Source organism: Parasteatoda tepidariorum, chromosome 10 (assembly GCF_043381705.1).
Source record: "Parasteatoda tepidariorum isolate YZ-2023 chromosome 10, CAS_Ptep_4.0, whole genome shotgun sequence".
Lineage (NCBI taxonomy): Eukaryota > Metazoa > Arthropoda > Arachnida > Araneae > Theridiidae > Parasteatoda > Parasteatoda tepidariorum.
The window spans coordinates 27,232,707-27,257,568 of NC_092213.1; the positions used below are offsets into that span (position 1 = coordinate 27,232,707).

Here is a 24,862-nt window from a genome sequence, read left to right on the forward strand (position 1 = left end):
CAAATTTTAAGATATATATATATATCTTATAAATGCGTGGGAAAGAAAAATAAATATTTAATTTCTGCTTTGTACGTTACTGCATTTCATACAGAATGATGCATAAAGAAAGTGGTACAGAGTGATTTTTAAAAGATGATTTTCTTATATATTTCTCAACAGTTTTATTATCTCGTAAATTAGTTTGATGTCTAATAAATGGATGGCAGCACGAGTTGCATAGACCATCACCTATAAAAATCATCTTAAATAAATTTGCTATGCTTGATACGTTTTAAAAATTTGAATGTAAGATTTCAAAAAAAAAAAAAAAAAAAAAGGCTACAGAAAAGAGGCATTTTTGCTATTCAGGGAGTAAATAAAATCGCTTACAGAATTATATGTACTGATTATAATAATTTACCTTCTAACGAATGAGAAGCGTTTGACTTCTCGGATTCACAAATCAGGATATAGCAGTTTCGTATGCGAATGCTAATCCAGATGCACTGTAGCTATCAACAACTATATTATTTATGATATGTATTATAATAGTAATTCGGTTCACTTAGATTACTTACACTCTAACCGAAATTCCATTCTATATTTGGAATGCTTGTCACTGCATGCCCACTCCTTTCGACATGTTTATTCATAGAAGCGAATGATGTTCCATTGTGATGGTCCTCGTCAAATTAAATGACTGACTAGTTGACATTCGTAAGCATTTATCGGATGACCGGGCATTATATTCATTGATAGGAAGATATTGTAATATCCTTCGTACAGTTCTGTTCTATAGTAGCTTCAGCTGCTGGCATCTTTAGGTCACGCTTCAAGCAGAGATATATAGATTGCGAGAGTAGATTAATAATGGTATAATGTAATAGATTGTAAATGAATCGACGTCGTTGTATAATCATGTACAGCTATTATAGGCATTCTATAGCTTCTTTTTGGAAGATTTTAATGCATTCTTAAAGGTTAATTTATTTCTACAAATCGTCTCTCAAAAAATAGAACAGATAACTATTGAATTACTCTGGGAATTTTTTTCCCTGTTGCATAAGTTTTTTTAATTGATCCTTTCGTATTTTAATTGATCCTTTCGATTTCAAGTCTTCAATCGGTTTCGGCAGCAGGGTGGTCGCATAAATATTGCGACAAACTTGTAGGGGAGTTCGGGTACATCATTTAGATAAAAATGGTATAAAAACTCACACCGGGAAATGTCATTATATGTCAATAAGGGCGCTTCTCTATTAGGAACTGTTTATTGGCGTGGTTCTGAACAGATTATATTAGGAGAGCGCATCTAGCTACGCACGACAAATCCGGCATAAATTTCTGGGATTAGGCTTCGGGTACAATCCTGATAATATACCCCGATTACCCCAGAAGTAAGGTGGAACATTTACGCGATCTCTTTTTATTTTCATCATTTTTAAACTTGTACATTTATTCAAAAAATAAACGTGAATTGAAAATTAAAGTGTCAACATATTAACACATACTGTTCACTTTCTGGGTAATCTATGCCCAGTAAAGGAACATGCCTGTCCTCTCACTGGCTAGAAGTTGTTTTTCGTAGTTTTAACATACTTTTGATGTGGAACATCACTAAAGGTACAAGAAAATTAAAATTTATCTTTTATTTTCATTAACTTAGAAAAAATCCAGTGAAGGAACAATTGTTCCTTCCCTGGGTTTTTCATCGTTTGGTGATCCAGTGAATAAACACCCCTTATCTCAGTACTTTATGATGCTAAAAAAAATAAAACGTAGCTTCAATAACTATATTTTGAATTCTCCTTTTTACAGTGAGAAAAATAAAACTATTACATGCAATTAATTCCACTTCAAACATAAAAATACAAACACTCACCTTATAATTTTTTCAAAGAAACAAGGTTTTGCAGAGATAATAACAAATTCAAAATTTTTTCCAGAGAAGTCTATTTGACCAGGTAATCCAAAACATTGCTAGATGACTTCCTATTGTTTGGCAGTAAGCTATTGTTACCAATCAATCTAAAGAAAAACTTTCAAATTCTTATTTTTAATCAATATATATGAAATGCTCCTTCACTGGGTAGTGTTCCTTCACTGGTTGGTCTACCCTATATTACGTGGAATACAAATTTTAAGATTACTGTTCTATCAATAAACTCAATAGTCTATTCCAGAGTTTTCAATACTTTTATGCAATACTTTAAAGAAATAATTTTTGAATGTGATAAATGTATTTCCTTCAATTAAAATGCTAGATAAAACTAAAATATAACGATTCACACTCGTTGAAAAGTGTTCGGTTAAAATTACCGTACTGTATAGTAATAAAATTTAAAAAAAAATAAAAAAAACAATCTACAAAATTTTGACAATAAAAACTAAAATAAACGGTATTTAAACCGTTCATTTGGTATTTTTTCAGTTTATATAGTAACGGTTTACCAGAAATTCTGCTTTCAAAATTTTAGTTCTAGTATAATTATTATATACCACACATTCAAGGAAAAATAAAAGTAAACTTATTCAAATAAATGGTTTGCAGGCAATGGTTTAAGGTATCATGATAAAATTACGAAATTTTAGCAGATTGACCGAGTTTTCTCGCATATTATAAAACATATTTTATCGTTAATTTTCCCAAAATCATTATCAAAGGGCTTCAGTAAAAATTATGGGGCTTTTTGGTGTTCCCATAGAGCCAGAAACCTGATAAATTTTAATGCGTTCTGGCAGTTTTGACCAAAATTTTGTCTCTGCATATTATTTTTATACTTACAATTTAATAAATTCTTTGTGATTATTTTCTAGAAAACACTTTTCTTAATGCGTTTCCTGTTTTGTACATGCATTTTCTTACGATCTTACTTTTCTTACAAGTGCACAAAAATATGCTAATCATTGATGAAAAAAACATATCTTTAATTTATCTTGAATATTTTGTGGTAATTTTAGCTGTTTTCTGAAATGTATCACTACCATATCATAATGTTTATGATAATATTAATGCAGCTAAAAAGTTTAAACAAGGTGTTAATAATTTTGTAGAATCCTTGTAATCGGATAATTTCCCCTAATTAATATTTAAGTGAAGGTAAAATAAAAAAATTTTCATAATCTGACGAATAAAAACTAATGCAAGTGTTATGCTGAAAATATCAAAATCTATTGAACCGCCGAAGAAAGTTGAGAAAAATTCAAAGTTGATTATTGAAATATCTCCAAATTTGATCAGGAAATCCAACTGTTTTTTTTTTACCCTACCTTCTTTTCTTGTAATTTGTCAGATTTCAATATTACTTTTGTTTCCTTATGGCTTGAATATTAATTTACGGCCCATAATATGTACACTTTATTATTATACTTTTGAAAAGGATTCTAAAAATACAAATAAAGAAGGAACATAATTGAACACACTGTATATTTAAGAATATAATTGAATTAAGAAATTGGGAGAGAGTGATTAAATATTAAATCACTTTCCTACCTTTACATGTAAAAGCCTGTGGGAAATAGTAGTTACCGACCATGTCAACCTTCATGTTTGAAAAGGTACCCCAACATAGAATCGAGTTAACCCTTCTTTTACACTAGTGAATTGGGATTGTATTTTTTGTAGTGGTAGATACACTACAGTACTTCCACCGGAATTATATCTGTGATAGAATTCGATGAATGGATACCACTAGTTGATTCATTGCTGTTTTGTGAGGAGCCGGGAGAGCTGTTTTAAGAACACCGTACTTTTTGAGTGCTGACACTGAGAGCTGAATTAAGTTTACGATCGTGATCGCTCCTGTGTCGCCGTTAGTAGTCGAGTGAATACGTTGTGCGTTGCGTGTGATCGAAACTGAGTAGCAACAGCACGAGGGGGTGGGCAAAGTCGCAGTCACAAGTAACAAGTCAACTGTTCAATGCGGACCATCCATCGAAGTAGGCGTGTTCAAATCGTAGTGGGCGTTTCTGTCAAGGCAGTCGTGTTTACATCACGCCCGAAGGTCACCAATGTGAGGAGAGTGGCGAGCACCGCAAGCCATATTGAACTAAACAGATTATTTTGCTCATAAATAGTTATAGTGGAATATACACATGAAAATTCATAATTTTTCAATTAGAACTTCCATTTGACAATAAAAATTTTTAATAATATATTATATAATTATTTAGATTAATATTTTTAATAATAAATATTTTTTTATATAAAAAAGCGAATATTCTTTTACGCACTTATATGAATGATGTAAAACTTTTATATTTCTTACTATTACATTTTAAAAACAAAAAGAAACTGAAATTTTTGATTGTTCCCCTTAGGAGATTTCATTCATCGAAGAAAGGAAATAAACAAGATAAATTAAGTTTGTTTCTCGTTATTTCGAAGGCATTTTACTTAAATCAAACTTGAAATTTTACGAATTTCTTTAAAGCAAATAAATGCTAAAAAACTATTTTATAAAAATAAAAGACCTATTTGGAAAAAGTTTGATTCGAATTTCTTGAATTCTAGCAATCGATTCTTTTCATCATGTGAACATAAGATAGATAGAAATATTTGCTTTAAAATAAATTTGATTTTGGATTGTGCTTGTATATCATAAGAAATTTCGCAAATAAAGTTTTTCTAAAAACTGCATAAGAAAGATTTTTTAATCAATAAATAGGAGAGGTTTTTGATTTTTACTTTAGGATTAGTTAAGAAAGTTGGTTTAGAGTAATATTTTTGTTGTTATAAAGTTAATTTTTTGAAAAAATATTCTGGATACAGTGCAAGAAGAGTTTTGCATAAAAATAGAAAATTAGAGGGATATTACAGTAACTTGATTTAGTTGCAAAAATATTTAAGTTCCTTTAAAGTTACTTTTTTTAAAACAATTAATGAATATTTTTAAATCATAGCTCATCAAGTTTCAAAAAGAAAATATTTCATTAGCCATCCATTGAAACATTTTAGAGAAAACAATCCAAAAGTTTTTTCTATTCACTGAAATGATAACTAACTCAATGAATTTAGTAACTCAACTTGAATTATCCAAAAAGAGGATAGGGTGCTACGTGTGTGTTACGTAGACGAAAGTAGAAAACAACGTGAATAAAGCATGCAAAAAGTACAGAAATAAGCATTCTATAGTTTTAGTTCTCTAAACAAGAACCTTCCTCTATGTCTAAACACCAAATGGCAGTAGGAAAGTAAAGAAATAAACACGTACAGTGATTTAACCACTTTGCATGTGTTTATTTCTTTACCACTTTGCGCGCTTTAAATGTTCTAATTTCAGAATTCACATAGCTCCCGCTGTTAGCAGCTGATTTTCTTTGGCTTTTTGCCAAATTAAAACCGCTGATGATGCTTTCCCGGTCCAGTAAGTTAAAACGCTTGAAAAGAAGAGACGGAGAAAGCAATATTCAAATTATTGTTATTCAATTCATTTCTGAGTATATGTAAGCAAATAAAATAAGACGGCTGGTTAATAAACAATGGGAAGTTGAAAGTTACTCACATTGTTACCATGACTTCATTTTTTATGATGACTTGCATATGTATATGTTTTGAAGTTTGGGTAAACTTTCATAGAAAAAGGGCACTCTTGGATGGGCTTATGTTCGAAAATATGCAGTAAGTTTAATTGATGATTTTTAGTTCAGAGATATGTTCATCAGAAACACGCAGTTTTTTTAACAAAATAATTTACGTTTGCCTATTTCTTATATAAATATTTTATTATTTTATCTAAATCCTTTTATATTATTTCTTAATATATATCTCAATCCATTCTACATTAGGTAATAGAATGAAGACTCAAAAATAGGTAAACATAACAAATTATATTTTTAGTACCTATAAATATATATATTTGTTTTATAAGCATTGAAATGCAATATGACTTGCTAATAAAATATACATCAAGTTTTGTGAGTTCCTCGAAGTTACATTAAGAAGACTGGATAATGTTCCTTACTTGTTATTATATTTCGCCGGAGTAAAGTATATTCTTCTGTTCTTATGACTATAACCTTACAAACTTTTTTTATGAAATCAGTGATATACATCTATTACTTACATGTTCTTATGATTATTACTTTATGGGACAAAAGCTTCAGAAGAATTCCATATATTTTTAAAGCTCCATGTAGCCTTTATAATGTTACATGATAAAATGAGATTTGTAAGTAGATAACTGACATTAGGTAAAAATATCTTAATGTTATTGGGATGGTGAATGGGAAAGTAAGTAATTTTATCCCGTTCCATTTCCCAAAATATTCTGTTACTTGTGACATAGAAGTTACTTTATCATGAAATGAACTGATTAATGAAAAGCAAAATTTAAGAAAAGTAATGTCATGATATTCAAGTTCTATTTATTGCTAGGATGCGCAGTCGATTTCAAATGTTAATAAAATAGGATAACCTTTTTGTTATAAGTAACGAACATTTGTTTTGCAAAAATAATATGAAAATCTATATATAGAAAGATTTTAGAACATAGAAGGCAAAACTAATGCTATTCTATGAGTGACTAAATAGTTTAGGTAAATGAATTGGAAGTTCGTGTAATAAGTAAATCTCAAATTAAATCTTAAACATAAGTGACAAGCAATTTATTCAAAATTTGCCCACTGTAAATTATAAATCAAAATATCCACATAACAAAAAAGTTTAATTTATCTTTTAGAAAGATTTTTGACCTTAAATTTTTAACTTGAATAGGCTATCAAAATGATTGTAATAAAATAAAACGTATTACGTTTATTGGGAAAATTTGTCTACTGATTTCTTTGGTGTTAGCAAATTTAAAGAACTATTAAATAAAGAATAACATCTATCAAAGATATATTTCATAGTGTACTAGCCAGTATTTGTACATTTCATGTCTTGTATTCAAATTAAAATGTTCCTGTTTAAATTTTTGTATTAAGATTCTTAAACTTAACATAGACACATTGAGTACTAAACTACATAACGCATAAAACATAAAAACAAACATTTACTAATCACGTGACTTTGTGCTGCCATCTATATTCACTGTGAGAACAGTACCATTAATTAAAATGAATTTGGAAGAATACAAAGCGTGAACAATTTTTTGAGTAGTGATATGATCAGAATAAAATTGCGCAGAATTTTCAATTCAATAAAGTTATTTTTAATTAGTATTATCTATACCTGATTACAAGATTATGAATTTTATTTTTCTGTCATTATCTTTGCAGCTATAAGGTTGTTTTCCGAAGACTTTACAATCAGATAAAATCCTGCCTCTGAGCAAATAATATACTATTTTTTATATCTCTTGTGAGTTTTTAATTAGTAATTCATGTATTTTTGGTTGAGTTTCGTCGATCCTTAGTCAGTGGTTTCCATGTTAATTTTAAAAATGGTGCATGTGATGCCATTATAAGGAAATTACACATTTCTTAGCATTTAGAAATTTATTTCATAAATTTAATTTTTTAATCATTCTTAATCAAATTTCAAGTAAATGTAATCCATTATTTAATTTTTATTACATTTCATAAAAAGCAAATATGTATTTATATATATTATTCTCTTCTTAACAATCAATGCAACGGCTAACTTTTTCAATTCAATACACATGCTGTGTTTTTACTTATGTCGCTTGAAAATGCTAGCAAGTCTGCTTGAAATTAAGGGAAATCACTGTGATCTTAACGAACATTAAGTGATCTTAACGAAGTGCCCAGGTTCAAATCTCAGCGATGACTGGTAGATATAAATTCTGCCTACATAAAGTATTCACATCATCTGGTGCTAGTACAGATTTACTTAGTAAGATTAATTTTTAGTTAGTTTACTTGTTAGTTGATTTACTTCTTAGTTAGATTTACTTGTTAGTTGATTTACCTCTTAGTTAGATATACTTGTTAGTTGATTTACTTCATAGTTAGATTTAATTGTTGTAAAAACTTGTTTTGTTAGATTTGCTTGTTGATTTACTTCTTAGTTAGATTTACTTGTAAAAACTTGTTTTGCTAGATTTACTTGTTAGTTCATTTAATTCTGAGCTATCTTTATTTTTTGTAAAAACTTGTTTTGATACGTTAAAAAACCAGTCTGATTACGGATTATCTTCGTAATTTTTGCCAAAAGAAAACAAAATCTTGTATGTTTCAAAACCGTAAAGGCTACGCATTTACTTTGCGCAACCAACTCAGTTGTCTGTTTAAAACCGTAATTGTTACGAGAATTTTTTACATTGCACATATAGTTAAATATTATAGCATTGCTCTTCGAGTGTAAAACATTTAAACTATGGCTTTTTTATTTTTCTCATGACAGATCTTTAAAAAATTTCCGTAAGAAAAACCACCAAAACAAACTTTAAAAAAAAAAGAAAAGAAAAAAAAAAGAAAAAGCGAGATATGGACAGTCTCCCTTTCAAAAAGAATACATTTAGAATTTCCATGCATGTGAGGAAAGCGAGAAATCTTTTTAACAGAAATCTGTTAGCGACAAATGGCAAAAATCATTGTCAATTTCCTTTGAAGCGAACAGAAAAGAAATAGCGAGCTAAAATCTTGTCATCTAGATAGAAAAAAAGGCATTTGTTCTTGATCTTTAGCTGCGTTTTTCTTGTCTAAAGTCAAAGAGTTTCGGAAATGAACAAAAGATGGTCAGTCGTTTTAGAGAGTAGTTTCCGTCCTAAATCCATGGAGGAAATTATCGTTTAGGTTGAACAGATGTCAATAGCCCGGAAAACTTATTCCGGAACAGTTTGGTCTTTTGTATTTTCTTTTAAAGATTAATGCATTATCTTAAGTATTTAATTTCGTAAGAGAATTACTTCGGTAAAATTTTGCACCTAAGAAAAGTTGGGGAATTAGATGATAGAGAACAACAATAAATATTTTAAAATGAGCATTTAAACTAATAATTTGCTTCCACTGAGAAAAAAAATAGGGTCAAAATTACCATAAAATGTTAAATTTCGCCGTGTTTTTGGCTGTACAATAAAAAGCTTGGTAATTTTAATCGAAGCGCTGTGGTAGTGATTTTGGCAAAATTATTTAAAATATATGGTTTTATAATATGCTATAAAATAAGGAAAATAAGGGTAAAATTAAATAATTTTATCATGATATTTCAGAGCATGTCATAAAAACTATTTATTCAGTTAAATTTACTTTCCAGTTTGTATTTCACACAAAATGTGTATTATATGAGAACTTTAATTTTGAAAACCAGAATTTCTTGGTTTGATTTTATATCCGTCTTTGAACAGCCGACCCAATTTTGGGTTTACGACTACTAATGTTCAACTCCGTAGCCTTGTAATTTTGAACCGATCCAGAAGACAAGGAAACTCATAGATCAGTACCCCCTGAGGAATTGGTTTGTTATGGGAACATGGAGGACTTCGCAACTCGACATATTTAACGTGCATCAGTCACCATTTACCACACGTGGGAGTCTTCGACCAGCGGGGATCGAACCCACGAACTCTTGCACATGGGCCCAGTGTCCTACCAACCAGGCTATCCCGGCCATTCTGGTTTGATTGGTGTCAACATTTAATGCGGTTAGAAGGCTTTACTAGCGTGATTGCTCGCTATCAACCAACCATTTGCATGGCACTCTTGCCACGCCATAGAAAACGTTAGAGGTGGGGGCAGAACATGTCTATTGGACAGCTGACCAATGGAGGGCTGTTCTCTTCACAGATGTGTTCAAGTTTGTCCTTCAAAGTGACAGTAGGTGGTGTATGATTTGGAGAGAGCCTGGAACCCAATATCATCAATCAAACATCAGTAAAAGAGATGCATACCTAGCAGATAGTGTCTGCGAGTAAAGGGTAGAAGCACAGACCTGCATGTCTCACCAAGTGGAATTCTCTTGTATAGAGATTGCATAGATATGACATCCTTGATGTGTATGAACACCCTTATGCAGCAGGTGATGATTTCGTGCTACAGGACGATAACGCAACACCGAACTGGGCTCGCATCGGGATTATCAGCAGTACCAAACGATTCCGGAATGGAGTTGCCATCTCGTTTACCGCACTTAAATCCTATCGAGCATGTTTGGGATGCTTTAGAAAGCTCTAATTTCTCCTCCTCAGACCCTTGCCACGCTTGCAACTGCTTTGCAAGAATACTGCCTCACATTTCCAACAGAACTGGTAGATCGCATAATTGAAAGCGTCACACATCGCTATGCGTGCTGTATTACTGCTAGACATCATCATATTTCATACTGAAGGTATTTTTTCTATTATAAACTGACATATCTGATTTATTCATTTCATACATATGCTGATTTCTGTAACAACATAATTGCCTGGTTAAGACTTGTTTTGTTATTTTATACATTATTATGTGCACAATAATAAGTACCAGTTTCATTGAATTCCATGCATAACTTTTTCAGTTAGGGTCTTTTCTGTTATTTTTCCTTTATTTGTATGATAACCAGTGTAATAAATACATAATTGTATTACTTATTGATATTTATATTTCAAAATTAGATTAATATCAATTGAAATCTTACAATTCATTGCATTTTTAAAACAAAAATTATATTAAGTTACAAAATATACAATTTATACCTACATTGCATAAACTCAAAAAATATCTGCAATCCATTTTTATATTTAAATTTCGCAAGAATATTCAATAATTAAAACAAAAGCAGCTTCTGTTTTAATATATTTTGAAGGTAAAAAAGATCTGTAATAATAAATTTTAGCTTTATAAGTATTTTTAAATGAGTTTATATCTCTAGCACAATGCTTCATAAGCATCAATAATAAAACAAAATTAAACTCTAAAATAATTCAAGCAAATTTTTTAACTTTAAACAAAATATAGGTTTTAACGAAACGCAAAACATCACATGACAAAAACTATCTATATGCTAGACCAGTGATGGGGAAACTACGGCCCGCGGGCCAACTGTGGCCCACCGGCAGGTTTTATCCGGCCCGCGGATAGAATTTTAATTTGCCAATCAGTGGCAAATATAAACAATATACATCCATTTTCTTGTCAACTATTTAAAATTATTTCTGTTTTTCCTTTTTTAACAAAGTACTGATGACCTTCTTACTTTCTCTATTTTTGTTCTACAAAACATAAATTGATGGAAATAGTTAGCACAGACAGCTTCAATTGGTAAAATGTTGAAAGCAGAACTTCTTCATAGAATAGCCTTAGATTGGCTCTAACTAGCGTTTGTCTTTCTCGAGGAATCTAATATAGGTAAATTGTACTTCACATTTGGCAGACAGCACATTTTCAGATCCAACGAGTGGACAATCTAACAATCATCTGAAGCAGTTGTTTCTAAATATGCCAAAGTTTTACAAATCATTACCAAAAGCTAGTTTCCAAAATTTAATATTTCATTCCCAGAAAATCAGCGCTATGTTTGCTTAATCTTATATATGTGAACAAGTCAACTATGAACCTTAGAAATTCAACTATGAACCTTAGAAAAAATCGTTTCGGAAGTAGACTAACAGAAAAGCATTTAGCCTTGTTCCTTAATATAAGCACATCTCACTTCGAACCTTAATATAAGGAACTTTTAAAAATGAAATCGTAATTTCATTCATCTCACTAAATATTTAAATTAAAACTTGTATATCGCTTTTTTTTAAATTTTGAAAGCTTTATTTGGCCCACCAAACATCTTTTTTTTCGATTTTTGGCCCTCGACCAAAAAAGTTTGCCCATCCATGTGCTAGACCAATCGAATAGCACAACGAATGTCAATACTAAAATATATAAATACATCTACGTCACCGTTTTTATTTTTAAAATGAAATAATAACTCGTTTGAGTCCTTGATGCGATGGAAACAAATACATTAAAGTATTTATGAGCACCAACTTCTTAGGAAAAAAAATAAAACAAACGTGAGAATTCACTACATCGGCAATTTTAATTTTCTCCAATAATGATGAGCGGAATCTGCAGTGTAGAATAGTTAATAATCTTGAAATAAAAACAAAAGGGGAAAGAAATAAAAATTTGAGCACGGTCTGTTGTTTTCAAAATTTCTTAAAAGCATCATTTCAACAAAAGCAATTTTGTTTCATAACTCTCATCAGTAACTCGAACATATTAATTACTGCATACATATTTGAAGTTAAGTGAGTTGAAGTCTTTATTAGAGAGCTCATTATTGAAAGTATACAATTTCATTAAAAAAACTAAAAAAATGAGAAATATTCTTTAAAACAGCAGTTTATAATTAATCTAATGAACAGTATTCATATTATAATTTTTTTTTTGAAGAATCACGGTTTTCGTTTAAGTCTAACCGTAATGCTAATTTATATTTCTCTAAACTCTAAAAAATATTTTTAAAATTTTAAATGTATCTTAATAAAGCATATCTTAATCATAATTATGATTTTAAAAGAATTAAAATTACTCTTTTACGAACTGGTAAGGTGATCTGAAATTCTGCACCTGACACAACGTTTTATCTTTCAGAGGAAGGATAACTTATACTTAAAGCGGAAAGTATACTTAATTCTGAAAAGATCTTCATTTAGTATACAATTAATAACAACCTGTAACAAGTTTGAACAGTAGTTTTTATTTTTGACTGCAAATTAACTTCACTAACGTCAGTTAAATATTGCAAATTAAAAGACATTTAACAATGTTGTTTCAAATGGTGGTAAAGAGAGGGTAAATTGGTTTTACATCAAATTAAAAGTAATAAATGTTTAAGTTCTTTTAATTAGTTACTATCTTTACTCAAGGTACCGGTACCTTTCACCGTAAAATCCATTTTTATCAGAACATGTTAAGAACAGAAAATCTCAAGCACCATAATTATTACAGTAATTAGTACCGGAATATAACTGAGTTACTCTAAACTAAATAAATATTACTGTAATTAAATTTTATGGTGTGGAAACCGCTATATTTTTTAGAATCCAGATGCATTGAAAAATTAATCAGAATCAAATTACTGTAAAAAAAAAACAGGCAACTTGGGTACAGCATCCGTTAAATCCATTTTACCATAAAATCTATTCTAACAAATAATTTTATACCGTAATTTTTACAGTAAATTTATTTAATTGTAGTGATTCAGTGATTCTGCAGAAAATATTACTGTAAAAATTATGGTATATCTGATTTATTATTCTGTAGAATTTTACGGTAAATGTGGACTTTTTATCGTAATCTGATCCGAAATTTTTATACTGTGGTGAGTGTGCTTAACAATGGCGTTTAACTTTTAAGTGACTGCTACCGTTTCTTTCGTAAACCGTTTGGAAAGAACTTCAAAGGGCTATTAATAATAATTTCTCTTTCACGAAACTTTTTTTAACTGTCTACAAATGACTTTACAACCAACTCTTTTCAGTTTTCAATCTCCATTATTGTTTTACTGTGTTTCTGACTGTGAAGCAGAAATATTATCCAAAACAAATTGTGCATATTTTATAATTTTTACTTTATTATCCTTTAATTATTATTTTACTTATTTAGGAAAATGCTTTACGAATGAGCGGTGCTGCCATATATCCGTGGGGTTCTGAGCTAAGACAGGATTTCACCTTTGTGGTGCTCACTTTTTGAACGACCTATTTCACAAACGTGTAGGGGCTGGCGAGCTTGCTTCATTCACGTGACATTAAAAACAACAATTGAACATTATTTTGTTCAAGTATAGTAATTTTATAGAAATCAGGAATTTTGTATTTTATACGTATATCCTTGCCGGTCAGGTGGCCGAGTCACCAGCATGATGTTCCTCTCTGTGTGTTGTTCTCTATTGTGTAATGTGCGAATGTGGCCCACCCTATAAACGGATATCTGTGGCAGTGTGGCGTGGGAAATGTTGCTCGCCTCTGTGACTTAGATTCCCAGGTGCCCACTGGGTAACGTTAATTGAGCAACACCGGCATCTTCCGAGGTGAGGAACGAAAGTTCAGTGCCTGCCGTAAAAATAAATATATAAATAAATAAATAAAAATGTATATCCTCAGTGGTAGATTGATCATAGATTAGAGCCCTCTTACCGTCTGGATCACCGGAGAAGACTTTCATGTTTTCCTCTCCATGCAAATGAAATGGAGGTTAGTTCCATCAAAGACCCTCCACGAAGGCAAATTTCACCGAATACTTTATCCAGGAGTTCCCATGTCTTCTGGATTGGGTTCAAAATTACAAGGCTACGGTGTTGAGCAAAATCCAAAAAATTGGCTCAGCTGTTTAAAGACGGTTATAAAATACAGGGTGGTCCTAAAGTGTCAGTCAAAAATGTAAAGGTAGGTAGAGGCATAATTCGCATATTTCGGATAGGAATAAATAAGCATATTTCGGATAGGAATGCGTGTGCGGTAATAGCACATTAAAGCACTAGCTTGTAAAGCAGTATGAATCAAAGGAAACTGAAAAGACAAGTAAAGATAAAAGAAAATTCGATTTCCTACCAGTTCAAGGCGGCATTACTGCACACACAATCCTATACGAAATATGCTTATTTAGGTCTTCTCTACCTACCTTTGCATTTTTGACATATAATTTAGGACCACCCTGTATATTATACACATAATATCATTACACATTTTACTGCATTATATCAACAGTTAGAGGTTTGTTTGAGTAGTTATATTTATAAAAATATCGAGAATTATGTTTCGAAAAAGATACGTATTCTTTGTCTCACACATTTTTTTCTCTTCCGAAATAGAAAGTTCTTTCGAACTTTTCAACTTTCTTCGAAGAACTCTCGCACATTGAAATAGAAAGGAGAAATATTGTCAAAAATTATTCGATTCTGAGATCAAAACACCATCCATCATTTAAGACAGGTCAAAATATTTGATTTCGATTTATGCTTCTGTGTTATAGCTTAATACAAACGATAGAAATGGGGGAAAATCTAATTTAAAAGAGGAGGGGGAAAAGTGGAATATTCGAAAATACAAACACCTGTTTGTGAGAAATTCTTTTCTGAGCTTTCGTTTAAAGTTTCTATTGAAAGATCTTGGAATTACAAAGTTTCTTTTTAATTCCTTAAGTTTAATATAAATAGTTAAAAATGATTTTGAAGTTAAAATTCAGTTTAAAAGTTTAAAATAATCTCAGATTTCAGACGTTGATTGTTTTTTGAACTATTGGTTTAAAATTGCATCTTTTAAAATTTTAATACCTCAGACCTGCATAATATTCTAAAGGCATTGACTATAACTTAATTATCCTGAAATACTCATACTGATTTTTTTATGAGGTAAAGTACCACAAACCCCTTTCACATTCATAATTCTTTCCTCTTTAAAGTCGATGCTTAAAATAAAAAACAAAGATAATGAAATATATAATATACCTTTATGTATTTATTTGAATTTTATTAAAGAACACTTTGCTAATGCGTGAATCGTAATGACTCGAACGATTAGCTGGATTTAAAAAAATAATCAGCTATACACAGAAAAAAACTCGAACTTAGGTTTACTGAATAAGAGGCACTTACATGGTACTTTTGACAATCTTATGTAATTATAACGGTTCGAATTCGAAACGGTTTTTTCTTTCTTGAATAAAATTTTTTAAGTGTATATTTTTTTTAAAAATCAATAAAACTGTTAAAATTTGTATCTGGCAACATTTTATCTCTCTTTCTCTCTTACTTTTGGCAAAAAGCACGAACTTATAAAATAAAGATCTCTAGAGAGATAAGTGAATTTTTGGGATTGGAAAAGTAACACTTGCTAACTACAAAATTTAGATAGCTCTCGTTGTAAGAGTCTGATTTGCAGGTGCTTCTCAGCCAAGTTGAACTGCTAATGATGTCAATCATTAGTGGGCAGGAAAGAACCTGTTTTTATTTCTGACCAACGTAAAAGGGGAAAGTTGTCCTCAAAAGTAGTGTGTCTTATAATTTGTCTACTAAGAACTCCCCCCGCCACAAAGTCTGAGGCCGTCTGCCGGGTTAGAATCCCAGCTATGACTGGTCAATACGAATTCCACATCCGGCTCGCACCGACCACATTGCTGACGTGAAATATCCTCAGTGGTAGACGGATCATGGGTTAGAATCCCTTTGCCGTCAGGCTAACCATGGGAGGTTCTAGTGGCCTTCCTCTCCATGCAACGAAAATACGGGTTTGTTCCATTAAAAAGTCCACCACGAAGGCAAATTTCTGCCAATATTTCCAGATCCAGAAGTTTCTTCTGGTTGTTCTATATTGGGTTCAAAACTCTATATGACTCCGGAGTTAAACATAGGTAGTCGTAAACTCCTAATTTGGATCTGTTGTTCTACCATAGTTATAAAACAAAATGAAATAAAGGTGATTCCGGATGGTTCAGGGGATAGAGCACTCGTGTTGTTGTTGTTGTTTCTAATCCCCAAGAGGTCCATCCCAATTAGACCAATTCCATAAGTCCAAAAATGTCCAGGAAGTCTAAAAACAGATGAGGTTTTGAAAAAACCTCGTCGATCTTAAAATCGATACAGTTTAGAATATGCTCGGGCGAAGCCTGAGCAGTCCTACATTTAGTGCAAAGTCCAAAAGTCTTTTGCCCCTGAACATACGAGAGACACCTCAAGTGACCACTTGCAAAGCGAGATAAACAAGTCTGCTGGCTTCTAGGTCCCTCAAAAAGCAAGGCACTTCCAGGTCGTTTTCTGAAATACCAACTATGCGGAGGAGGAACCCTCCAGAGGTCCATAAACATTTTTTTGCACTCTGAAAAGACCTCGTTGAAAGTGGAAGGTAGATCTGGCTGTAGAGGTTCCAAAGAAGCATCTTTAGCCAGTGAGTCCGCCATCTCGTTACCTTTGATTCCAACGTGTGATGGAATCCATTGGAAGTGTACCCCAAAGTCCGCTGAGAGCCTGAAGAGCATCCCCAAAATTGAAGCCGCAGCCCTGTCTCCAACATTCATCCAGTTGCTAAGGTGTTGGATTGAAGATTTGCTATCCGTCAGTATCCATATATGCTTAAAGTCAGGCTCAGCAATATTCTCAACATGTCTTAGGCCATTTTCAATCGCAATAAGCTCAGATCTGAAAACCGAGCAAAATTCAGAATTTCTAAATTTGAGACTCAATGTGTACGTGGGTGTTTTAATAAAAACCCCACTACCTGAATGACCTTCGTCGCTCTTGCTGCCATCTGTGTATAGTTGTAAAGCATCTGATGGTATTTGGCTAATAGTTTCAAGAGCCATTTGTCTCATAAATTCTGGGTTGTCTTTACTTTTATGGGCCGGGTACAACAGCTCCGTATGGAAATGGATACCAGAAAAATCAGTAACAGGGCTAAAACATGACCTCAAGGAATGAGGTTCAATTCGGCAGGGATATTGCAAGTCTACAAGGTGAATTGAAACAGCCAAAGAGAAGGGACTGTTTCTCTTCAGTCTATGGTTATTTTTCCAATTTTTGAGATAGTAAGAGGTTCTGTTCTGGTCACCAAAACTGATGAGCTTATTGTAGTATTTCTTGAGACTGGAGTTCCTTCTCATGTATAACGGTTGGAGGTCAGATTCAAACAGAACAATTTTATCTGGACAGCTACGCCTCAAACCTGTAATAATTTTTGCAGCACTAATTTGGACTCTTTCCAATCTATTCAGGTTTGTCTCTGAAGCACAGGAATAAATAGGTGCCCCATATTCCAGTATGGGTCTAATAAGTGCAGTGTATGTTAATTTCAAAGTTGTAGCATCTGCTCCCCAGTCTTGCCCAGAAATATATTTTAGGATATTTAACCTCTAGAGCACTCGTCTCCCAATGATGTGACTTGGGTTCGAATCATAGCGATGGCTGTCCACGCACCATGGAGGGGTGCTGAGAACTTATGTCAATACAGTGGGAATCAGCATTTATATGATTGAAACAAGATTCCAGGGCATTTCAGGGCTTGTTTTCTCGCCAACGCCATTGCGTGAAAATGAATTTTCCCTGATTCGCCCCACTCGTCCACTGTGGATTCTTTTGGTTTTGTTTCGCAGCTTTATAGTTTCATTTTTCTCTGCCAACTTAACGTTTTATATTTTAAATTACTTTTGTTTCTTTTCCTTAATGGTTGCCAAGTCTAGAAAAGAGGTTCCTGCCTTTGAATGTTTGAAACATGTCGACTGTTATTTCCTATTCATATATTTTTGAAGTGAAAAAAGTTTTTAATCAAGTTACAAGTGCGAGTCAAATAATGAAAGTTGAACAATATTCTGTTACTAGTTAACTAGAAATTAAATGAAATTTGCCTTGAATTATTTTAAACTTTTAAAATCCTTTCATGAAATGCATGTTCTAGATCCAAAGGGAAACCAAACAAACGTTTCTTTTAGAATGCTAACTAATATTTGCTTTAAACATTATGCACTACAAGATTCCTTGTCGCCTTGAGGCCATATTCAAGTCAATAACGAATCTTCCATAAGTTTGTTTAGAAAATTTATTGATTTAGCTGTCTTGGCTGCATTTGTAGCTTGTATTTTTACATTATCGTCAAATCCTCCTATTCCAAGAAAAGTCTTGCTCCAATTTAATTATTCTAGTCAAGTTATTGCACCAAAGTACCCCGCAAAGATAATTTTGGCATTAACACGATGTTAGAAAAGGAAGTTAAATAAGAATTTACGCTATCTTTATAGATTTCTTATGTAAATATGTAATTTACTCTTTCAAAACGGTGTTTTTCGAATCTTTTTATAAATTTAAAAATAAAAGTTTCAAGGTTTATTTTTTTAAATTTGGCAAAAAGCGTTTCTTTAAAATATAAAGAATATAACGTTTAACATATTATATCTTTCTTACAATAAAAGAAAAAAATTATTAAAGAAAGTCAAAATTGTTTTATTATTAGTGCATATCCTTGTTTTAATCTTTAAAAATAATATATTTTTAACTACTATCTTTATCAGTATTTCAAAAAAGGAGCTTCGAATTTATTTTTCTTAAATTGATAAGAAATTTTTTTTCAAAATAATGATGATGAATGATTTTTACGAATAAATTGCTTACATTTCGTTATAATTAAAAAGAGAAAGTCCCATGTGCTTAAGATTTTAGTTTGATAAATGAACTTTTTTCGCTGCTTTTCTTAATATTTATATCAGTTAGTCAGATATTATTATTATTTCATTACTAATTCTAAGAAATATACATAAAAAAATTTTAAAACAATAGAGAACTCGTTACATTTAGAGAATAATCTACACGTTTTTTTTTGCTATAACTTCATAAATATTTAATGGAATAAAAAAAATTTTTGAGAGAATTTTAAGATTAATTTCAAAACTTTTGATTTAAAATTTAAAAAAAAAAATCATTAAAAACTGTCCAAGATATGGACATTTAAGCTAGTGTTTTTGCACTGCACTTTCGCGGAAAAAATTTAGCTTCCGCTATGTGAAGCCTTATTCGAGTTTGTCTTAATCTCCTGCTCCTCGTATTACAAATTAATTTTATTTCAAAAATTAATGAGTCTATCATTCTAATTCAAGGATTCTTACTTCATGTTGCATCGTAATAATACATTTACTGACTTTTATAGGTGTCTTATTTTACTATAATTATAAATTTCAGTGCTACTGAATGCAAAATATTATGGAAAAAATGCACCAAGAAATGCAGTAGAATATTCTTGGTGTAGTGAAACAAAATTTTAGTGTAAAATAGCTGCCACCACTTTCGGTGTTAAAATTCAAGAAACTTTTACAGTGTACATCTGTGATGGTGAGTCTATAAAATGAGTATCACAGCTAAAATGCAAAATAGTTTGGGAGTTACGCATAGTAAAATTGCAACCACAATGAAAATATTTTACTTACTTTTATAGCAAATTTTGGAAGTCATAAATAGTTCTGGACAGTAAAGGAATTTAACCTGGCACTGTAATAATGTTTCTAGCAAATTTGAACTCTGTTACAGTTAACACTATTCAAAATTTTTAAAATGAATCATTCTAAAGGATTTCTAAATGAATCCTGCTAAATGCACTAAAATGAATCATGTATTTGTTCAAGTTGAACTATGAACGTGTATTTGTTCATAGTATTGTGCAATCAAGCTTAAGAAGAAATTACTTGATCTGTATTATAATTCAAAATTGCAAAGTACTAAGTTTAAACTTAAAAGATTCGGTATTGCATTAAGTTTGCAACAAATTTGAACGTTTTTCTAGTTCAATGCGATCCAAAATATTTATAATGAATCATGCTAAATGCACTAAAGTGCATCATACATCCATTTAAGTTGTGCCATAGTGTTGTGCAATTAAGTTTAAGAAGAAATTACCTCAACACCGTATTATAGTGCAACCTTGTAAAGTATGTTTCAACCTAATGGATTTAAAATAGTACCTGATAATTAAGTTTAAAATAGATTCATCTAAAATCCACTGTGACCAGCTTTAATTAAGGTAGAAGCATTAAGGTAGCATTGAGGCTTGCCATTAAGGTAGCAACAAATTTGAATATTGCTATTGTTCAACGAGATCCAAAATTTTTATAATGAATCATGCTAAATGCACAAAATGCATCATGTATCCGTTATAATTGAACCCCGTGCATCATCAAATTACGAATATCTGAATAAAATAGAAAGAAAATATCTAAAGGTATTATAGTTCAATTTTGTTCAAGTAAGTCTAAGTTTGAGCTTAAGATTCAATTATACTATCCGACAATTAATTTTAAAATGGAGTGGAGAACGATACAGCTTGCTATTGCACTAAGGTTGTAGCAATTTTGAACATTATTATAGTCTAACACGATTCAAGTTTTTTTTAGTTTTGTCTCACTTAAATCAGTTTGTTCAGTAAATTTAAATCTATTGGTTTACAATTTGAAAAAAGTAAAAAATTGTATTGGTATTTTCCGTTCAAATTTGTCCCTTTCTAATTCTGAGAAAAATGTATGGTAAAACTGTCCGAAAATGGTTAAATATAAAGTCTTTTTGAATCTATGGAAACACAAAAAGCTAGACAAGTTTTGTTTTGTGATAATGATTTTAGTTTAATTAAACACAAACTATAATATGTGATAAAATTTAGTAAATGCTGCGAATTATGGTTATTTTTTCAATATTTTTAGAACATAAAAACCATAAAAGCCATAAGTCATAAAAACCATAAATCATAAAAACCATAAATCATAAAAACCACTTATTCAGTCAAATTTACTTTTCGGTTTTTTTGTTTCTGACCAATTATTTGGTAATAAGAGCTAGAATTTTGAAAAGCAGAATTTTCCGTAAACCATTAGTATATGAACGGAAAAATCAGCAAATGAATGGTTTATGAATACCAAATACTTTGGTATTAGTTACAGAATTATTTTTTTATTAACATGAAATGTCATTACCAATTGTCATTTTCATTACCAATTTATGCGGTAATTTTATTAGAATATTTTCTCTGTGTAGCAAGGCCATGTTCTAATTTAATTATCAACACTGGTAAAATCTTTGATGCATGACATCGTTTAAATTTACAGCACCATTAATATAGTGCTAAATTGAATCATATATATTATACTTCTTAAATTTGTTTACACGATGTAATTGCTTTACTTGAACTGGAATATCGTTGAATTTAGCATGTTATTAAGGATGCAAAAAATTTGAGTTAATATATGGTTAATAATTAATGTAAAAAACTGGTACATTTTCCACATGATTGAGAAATACTCCTTTTGTAAACGTATCCATCTTTCCCAGTGGAAATAAATATTGGTTTTCCTTGTCATTTTTTTAAGGCAGCGCATAATTAGTGTATCAAAAAAATAATGCTTAATAACAGCAAGAAAATTATTGTATTGAATATTATTTACTCATATGTTTTAGTTGTAGTATATTCTTTAATGGATTAAAATCAACTATTATTGAATGCATGAATAGATGGCATAGAAAAAGATATCTTTTGATCTTAAAAACAGGAAAATGCTGGTAAGAAAAATGTTAGCCTGGAAAAAGGGTGGACTTAGAAAAGGCCAGGGCCCACCTTGGGAAGTCGAGCCATTTATGATGATGATTAATAAATAATATAAAAATTATATGAAAATTAAAAAATATGACAGTTAATTCAGGCGATATATGCCGCATGAAGTTTCTTGCGGTATACTTGCTGGGTTTCATCTTTGCTGGATATAGTATAAATGTAGTTTAGTTTCTGCTTAAATATCTTTTCATAGAAAATATTATTTAATAACATGAAATAAGCATTAAGATAAGAGTTATGCAATAAGTTTTTATGAGAAAGCATATGTACGGAATGATTTACAACATCTATCACACTTTTACGTAATTTTAACAAGATAAAAAAATAATAAAGTTTAAAAAATATGTTGCGACGTTTATCGAAGTAAAAGTTAATTTCTTAAAAAAGCATGCAAAATGATAAAAGATATCATTATTTTACTCTAGTTAAAAGAACAACTAATGAAATTAATGGCTCTGAAGAATATTTCGAAGCACACGTTCTTTAAAGCAAATGAATCTCTCCAAAATTAAACAGAAAAATGTGTGAATTATTTTGAAAAGAAAAACTCTATTTTTTAAGCATTTTTATATACATAAAAGCATGAAAGATTTATTTGAAAAATGGTTTGTAATATCTCAGCCGGTAAATTATCCTCAGAACTCTAAATACGATCATCTGAAACTTTTCTGGGCCATTTCTCTAAAAGAAATGGTAGAAAAATGACATTAGCTTCTGTATATTTTAGAGATAACTTCGAACAATGCGAATTTAAAATTGAAAAGTAAGATAAATGGTTATATCTAACTCGTATAAAAATAAGTATTTCGAATGCATTTTTAAAAAATATATATATTTAGAATAGATATAAAAGTGATTTAGGATCAGATTACGCATTAAATAAAAGCAGCATTCTCTTATCTATTCTAACGTTAGTAAATAATTATACATAATGATTGCGGTAAATAATGGTTTAAGTAATTAACTATCTTTAAAACAGAAAAAGATTATTTTTTATTATGTGCATGACTAAAAAATTTAGACACATAATTTCTATGTGGCTACACTAAATATGGGACTTAACAAAAATTTTAGACGAACTTGAACTAAAAAGTATAACCTGAAAATTTGAAATTATTTCCTGGAAATCAGTAATTTTAAATTTTAGATAAAGTAATTTTAAATTTTATGTTTCAAAATCTTTCAAATCAAGTTTGTTTAATAACAGAGACGTCTTTTTTCTTTCAAAAGTTCACTTAAAACAATTTTAATTTGCATTTTTACACGATAAGACCAGATGGAGAAAAAAATCTAGTAAATTTTGTGTACTGCACGGTAGAGACGTCTCTGGTATATACTCGTACTGTATTTAAATCATTTGGTAATTTTTCCGTTAAATTGTGGTTTCCAAAATTGCAGTTCTTATTACCTCATGTTTAGTAAAAAATACGAAACTGATAAGTATACTTAACTGAATAAATGATTTTATACATTATCTAATGCAGGGATGGGGAAACTACGGCCCGCGGGCCAACTGTGGCCCGCCGGAGGATTTTATCCGGCCCGCGGATAGAATTTTTATTTGCCGATCAGCGGCAAATATAAACAATATACATCCATTTTATTGTCGACTATGTTTAAAATTATTTCTGTTTTTCCTTTTTTAACAAAGTACTGATGACATTTTTAATTTCTCTATTTTTGTTCTACAAAACATAAATTGATGGAAATAGTTAGCACAGACAGCTTCTATTGGTAAAATGTTGAAAGCAGAAGTTCTTTATAGAATAGCAGTAGATTGGCTCCAACTAGCGTTTGTCTTTCTTGAGGAGCTGACTTATGGAATCTAATATAGGTAAATTGTACTTCACATTTGGCAGACTGCGCATTTTACGCTCCAAAGAGCGGACAATCTAACAATCATCTGAAGCAGTTGTTTCTAAATATGCCTAAGTTTGACAAATCATTACCAAAAGCTAGTTTCCAAAATTTAAAATTTCACGCCCAGAAAATCAGTGCTATGTTAGCTTAATCTTATATACCTGAACAAGAGTTTTCAATTATGAACCTTAGAAAAAATTATTTCAGAAGTAGACTAACAGAAAAGGATTTAGCCTTGTTCCTTAAAATAAGCACATCTCACTTCGAAACTTAATGTAAGGAACTTTTAGAAATGAAATCGCAATTTACTTCATCCCACTAAATATTTAAATTAAAACTTGTATATCGCTTTTTTTTCTTTCTTAAATTTTGAAGATCTTACTTGGCCCACCAAACATTTTTTTTCTTGATTTTTGGCCCTCGACCAAAAAAGTTTGCCCATCCCTGATCTAATGTATCATAATAAAAGTATCAAATTTTACTACATTTACCAAATTTTATCGAAAGGTTATAAATACATATTTCGTTGTTAATTTTACCAAACTCATTATAAAATCAATTCGGTAAAAATTATCGAGCTTTTTGGTGTTTTCATATAACTAGAAATACAGTAAATTGTACCATATTCCGGTTGTCTTAACCATATTTTCCTACTCAGTGCGAAATGTTTTAATCCAGATTAACGTATCATCAACATTGTTTTTTTTTTTTTTTTTAAAAACATTGAATGTTTTCCAATTTTTATTTTGCAATAAGTAGTTATTCTAAAAGCTATGATAAAGAATGTGATGATAATGTGATTAAGAAACTTATTGAGGAAATTATAGTTGAAAGCAATATATGTCTAGAGAAATATTAATTCTTTCTCCATTTTTCTGAACATTATTATTAAAAAAAACAGATCTAAAAATTTAATCATATAATTTCTCAATGATATGATACTTAGTCAAAGAAAACTAAACACTTGATTAAAATAATGTTTTCCTTTTTATTCTCTATTTGAGTCCCGCAGTGGACTGATCGTTAAGACACGGTTCCCAGCAGATCACCGAAGTCAAGCATCACTGGCT

The 24,862-nt window shown here is 30.7% G+C and overlaps 2 protein-coding genes across 2 annotated transcripts in view; one reads left to right on the top strand and one right to left on the bottom strand.

Annotated features, from left to right (window-relative positions):
- LOC107453563 (uncharacterized) overlaps positions 1–24,862 on the top strand; it is a 413,713-nt gene that overhangs the window by 255,872 nt on the left and 132,979 nt on the right. The window lies entirely within an intron of this gene.
- The window catches only part of LOC139426826 (uncharacterized), a 35,063-nt gene continuing 26,551 nt past the window's right edge, over positions 16,351–24,862 (bottom strand). Inside the window, exon 3 of the mRNA XM_071186918.1 lies at positions 16,351–17,617. Coding sequence (XP_071043019.1) covers positions 16,351–17,617 — 1,267 coding nt within the window. The remainder of the gene's footprint in view (positions 17,618–24,862) is intronic.